The sequence below is a fragment of the Triticum aestivum genome, chromosome 5D (genome assembly GCF_018294505.1).
Source record: "Triticum aestivum cultivar Chinese Spring chromosome 5D, IWGSC CS RefSeq v2.1, whole genome shotgun sequence".
Classification (NCBI taxonomy): Eukaryota; Viridiplantae; Streptophyta; class Magnoliopsida; order Poales; family Poaceae; genus Triticum; species Triticum aestivum.
The window spans coordinates 347421115-347425878 of record NC_057808.1 but is presented as its reverse complement, the minus strand read 5'-3'; the positions used below and the strand labels follow the sequence as shown (position 1 = coordinate 347425878).

Genomic DNA, 4764 nt, shown 5'->3' with positions numbered 1-4764 from the left:
ACCGTCACCAGAGCGGGACGGGCGGGCATCCATCTGCCACCGCCGGTGGGGAACTATTCGCCCATGACACTTGTCGATCGGCATCATCGCTGAATCTTCCGTTCCGTTCCGTCCCGGAAGTAAAAGATCCATCACGAAGAACCGGCGGAAGATTCGCAAAAACGGCCCCGTGGCCGCGCGCGGGGGCGCTCAATTATGTTTTCCCTCGGCCGCAAGCAACTGTAAAACCGCAGGGTGGATCGGTCGACCTTCATTTGCTGCTCCTACTCCTACGGGTCAGCCGCGGCCCGTTTCCAAGCAGCGGCATTGATGGGGGGCCGCCCGCCGTGATCCGGGGAGAAAGATTTTGGGGTCAGACTTGGCTTGGCCTCGCCGCACCGGCGGGCTCGTCTAGTCTAGATAGGGCGTTAAATGAGTGCATGATTCACTGCGCTGCTAGCCGTGCACGAGTCATGACATTGACACGGACCCTGCGTTGCATTGCATTCATCGGTCGCCTTCCTCTTTGTCACTCGTGACGTGGACTCCGAGGCGATGGTTTTATGGGTGAGGAGATGAGATCGAAAATGCGTAGTATGTATACTTGATGATGGGGTGGGCATGGTGGGGCAGTAGCAGTGGTGGCATTGCTGCCAGCAGATGGGGGTACGGTAATGGGCATTGGCATTGGCGTGCCAAACCGGGGCAGCACGAGGACCGCCTGTACAACGTTGTACTCCTTGACAGCCCCTGCGTATGGCGCGGTCGGTGCTGCGCAGTGCTTGCTTGATACAGATACTCCTCCGTCGTAAGCACTGTTGCCTTGTTCATACGCTACTACACCATTGTTAGTACAGTATAGCACTTGGCAGCATATATTTTGCTTCAATGCTGCAAAACAGTTTGTACTACCAGAGTCGTAGTTCACACTAGTAGTATAGTACTAGTATGGTTGAGCACACACACAACGCCGCATCTTTTCACTCTCGATCTTCGAGGAAAATCTTATCTACCCTTTCACTCTACCAGTAAAGAGCGAGTGCCAGTGCCAGTGCCAGTGCCAGTAGTGGGCGTCAATACACACACGCTCTCGGCTGGGTGGGCGTCATGATTTCACAAATCAGCGGTGCAGACCCCCCAACACCATCGCGGCAAGTGAACAGAAACGCCACAGTGCTTTCAGGCTTCAGCTACCACCCCAAAAGTGGGACTAAATTCCGCTTTCACATCCTCCCTCACGGGCACTACCACTTTTTTTTAACCTCTCATCACGAGGCACGCCTCAAAAACGGTAATAAAATGGGAAAATGCACGGAGATTGATCAAGGTTAAAGACGAACTCTAATGCAACATTTTTCCTTTAATAAGCATCTCGGCCGTCGGAGTAGCAAATCTGACGACAGACGCGAATCCAGTTGGGCTGGGGTTCTCATTTCTCACGGACCCCTCGGCGAATGGCGAGCCACAAAAAAATCCCGACACGAGGAGCGGAAAATATTAAGGTGGGCGTATTTACAAGCAGGCCCTCCCTTCGCCGGCCGGCGAAGTCACGAGCTCGACGGCGCCGGCAATGGAGGTTGCGGCTGGGGGGCGGCCAGCGGGAAGCTCCTGGCCGACGAGAACAGCGCGGCGAACGACGAGGGCCTGTTCTGCTCCGGAGCGGCCGGCGAAGCAATGCCGGCGCCTGAGCCGGGCGCCCCGGCCGCGGGCGCCGGGGCGGAGTTGGAGGCGACGCGCTCGCAGGAGGGGCACATGGAGAGGGTGGTCGCCGGGAGGTGCATGTAGAAGGGGTGCACTGTCTTGAGCGCGCGCAGCTCCGCCAGCTCCTTCTGCAGCCGCCGGTTCTCCTCCGTCAGCGTCTCGCAGCAGCGCTTCAGGTACTCGCAGTCCACCTCCGTCTGCTTCAGCTTCGTCCTGCACGCGCCGAACCCAAAGCCAAAGCGAGCGCGCTTTTATTTAATTGGTTTCGCTTGACCAGCCAAGATTCTTGCTCGAGACGAGAGAGACAAAGGAGTAGGAAAAGAAAAGGATTTCATGGCGCCGCACCTGGCCCTGCGGTTCTGGAACCACACCTCCACCTGGCGCGGCCGGAGGTTGAGCTGCTTCGCCAGCGCCACCTTCTGCCTCTGCGCCATGGAACGCGCCGGCGTCAGAACGAGAGGAAATGGTTAAGCAAACGGGGTTCGTCCCTGTGTTTGATGTGCATGCTTACGGGGTTGAGGGTGCTGTGCTCCTTGAAGCTCTCCTCCAGGAACGCGGCCTGCTCCTTGGAGAGGCGCAGCTTCTTGCGCGCCGAGCCGCCGTCGTCCTCGTCGCTGCCGCGCGAGCCGCCGGCGCCTCCCGGGGCGGCGTCGCTGGCGCCGCGCTCGCCCTGCGCGGAGAAGTCCATCGGGAAGGAGCCCCCGCTGTCGTTGGGCGAGGACGACACGGCCGCCCGCGCCGCCGCGGCGGTGCCCTCCTGCTCCTCCTCCGCCGCCGCGCAGGCGCCCCAGGCCGAGCCCCCGGACGACGGCGCCTGGTTGACGTCGAACCCCCGCGTCGACGCCTCCAAATGCCCTGGGGAAACAGATCGGATCGCGCCGTCTCAGTACTGCTATTTCACCGGCGATCTCATCTCGCGGCATGCAGAAACAAATCCAAGAAACGGAAAAGAAAAGGCAAGCATGCATCACTCACTGCTCTCGGACGGCCACGGGAAGCCGAGGCTGGGCACCATGGGCAGGAGCGCGAGCCGCATCGTCGGCTCCGGCGAGGAGCCGCACCCCAGCGCGAGGCCCCTCCTGTCGACATCCTGGTCCCTCCTCCGCTCCTCCTCCCTCCTCGCCCCCGGGCCGACCCCGAGCCCAAGAACCAGCTCCCGCCCGGCGTCCGCCATGGCCTCCCCCAAGCTCAGCCCCAGCTCCATGGGAGGGATCGAAGCCGCGCCTACCAGCAGGACGGACGATGATGGTGGGATATGGGACCGTGGAGACGCGCAAGGATTCGGAGGTTTTATAGGGGCGGGGACAGGGACGGGACTCCCATCCTCTCTCCTCCGGCGTATGTGTATGTGAGCTATAATGGCGGGTTTGACCAGTTGACGAGGCGAGCCCCCCCGCCCGCACGTGACCCGGAGGAAAAGGAGCGGGGCCGCTGTGCGATTCCGGCGTTCGCCGGGGTGGTTCGCGGCAAAAGGAGGGAGCGTTGATGGCAGGCGGTAATAATTATGTTAATCATTATCGCGGGCTCTACGTATCTTTCCCCTTTTATAAACAGCACCCGCGATCTTTTTCAGAAAGCTGCCCGCGCAGAGCTGCGGCTTGCTGCTCGTGCCTGCGCTGCACTGCATGCCTCCTCCTCTCCGGCCCTTCTTCTCCGGCTATCCACCCCCCCCCCCCCCCCCCCCCCCCCCCGCGGATTCTTTATGGTGGAATTTATGTCTGGAACTGTGCAGCAGTACGTAGCATGGACTCATAGTTTTGGAGTGGAGACATGTGAGATTCCAGGGACATGCTACCAAGTTGTTGCATAATGGGGCAAGATTTTATGTTTTTTTTGCGGATAATGGGGCATGGTTTTCGTTCCTATGGTTATTTGTTTAACGAGGGAGGGTATTCATTTCCATGCTTATGTGATACGGTGGCAAGAATGATGGGCGCGAAAAAGGAATGGAAAAAGATATTTTCCAAACAGGCGGAATGATGAATGTGCAGTACGTAGATGGACTGGAGCCGTGTGTGTTCATATGATCGGTTTTCTCCCTGGCCTGCATGGAAGTTCATGATGGTAATTAGAGCCTATAATTGCATGGAATGCAATTAGATCTAGTATATCTATGCCAAACAAACAAAGAAAAAAAATGCATGCATGCCCGTGCTCATGCATGCGTGAGGAGCAGATGGGCGGCTCCAGGCCAGGGGCTGCGGCGGAGGAGATCGGTCGAGTCGATCCGTGTCTGTGGGGAATGTGGAGAGAAGTAGCAACTCTTTTCTTTCTCTGCAGTGCATTGCATGCAGGCACGCATGATTACAGCCATCAATTCCTCATCCACCGCCATGCATCATCATCATCGTCGTCATCATGTGTGTATGGCTTGGCTACCTGCGTGATATTAAGCAATCCTGTTGATGTGTACAACGGGGACAAGCCGCTGGGTCGTTCGCTCGCCGCAATCATGGGGCATCATGGGTGCTGCTTGCTTGCATCCATGCATCCATGCATACGGCCACCCCAGCGAGCAGCAGCAGCAGCTTGGCTTGCGGCCCGGTCGATCGACCTGCTGCGGCCCCTGTGTGTGCCCTGTCGCTGCGATGGATGGCCATGGCCGATGGCGATCATGATGGTGGTGGCCTGCCCCTGCCGTTGCGCGATGTGTGATGGATGGGGGATGGAGGAGTGGCGCCGGTGCAGGCGCATCAGGACGCAATCATGGGTGTTTGTACGCATAGTACCCGGGGCCGGCCGGGGGTTCCTTTCACCGCAAAAGCAGCCCCTCCGGTTTTCTACAAGTGTGCAAAGTGTGAATCATGCATGCCATGATGCATGGCCACAAAAAGGTCAAAAGGTTTTGATGGGCAGGGCAGCGCAGCGCTAATCCTCCTCCTCCTCCTTTCTCGCGCGTGTGATTGACTGACAAAAAACGAAGGAGAAAATAACATAGTACTACTGGTTGTCACGTCGTTGTTGGTACTTGTGTGGGATGGAAATGTGAGAATTAGTAAAACCGGTTTAAATAAATAAATACGAAGGGGAAATTTTGTAGGGCATATATTTGATTTTTTGTGTGCCAAATTTGCTTAATTATAT

General features: G+C 57.6%; 1 protein-coding gene across 1 annotated transcript; it reads right to left on the bottom strand.

The window, feature by feature from the left end:
- Positions 1-1321: 1321 nt before the first annotated feature.
- On the bottom strand, positions 1322-2976 carry LOC123121657 (homeobox-leucine zipper protein HOX11). The gene is made up of 4 exons (XM_044541673.1): positions 2656-2976; positions 2192-2535; positions 2026-2105; positions 1322-1893 (listed from the first exon to the last, which is right to left on the bottom strand). Exons 1-4 carry the CDS (start codon positions 2882-2884, stop codon positions 1527-1529), a joined length of 1020 nt encoding a protein of 339 aa, XP_044397608.1. The 5' UTR covers positions 2885-2976; the 3' UTR covers positions 1322-1526.
- Between the last annotated feature and the right edge of the window lie 1788 nt (positions 2977-4764).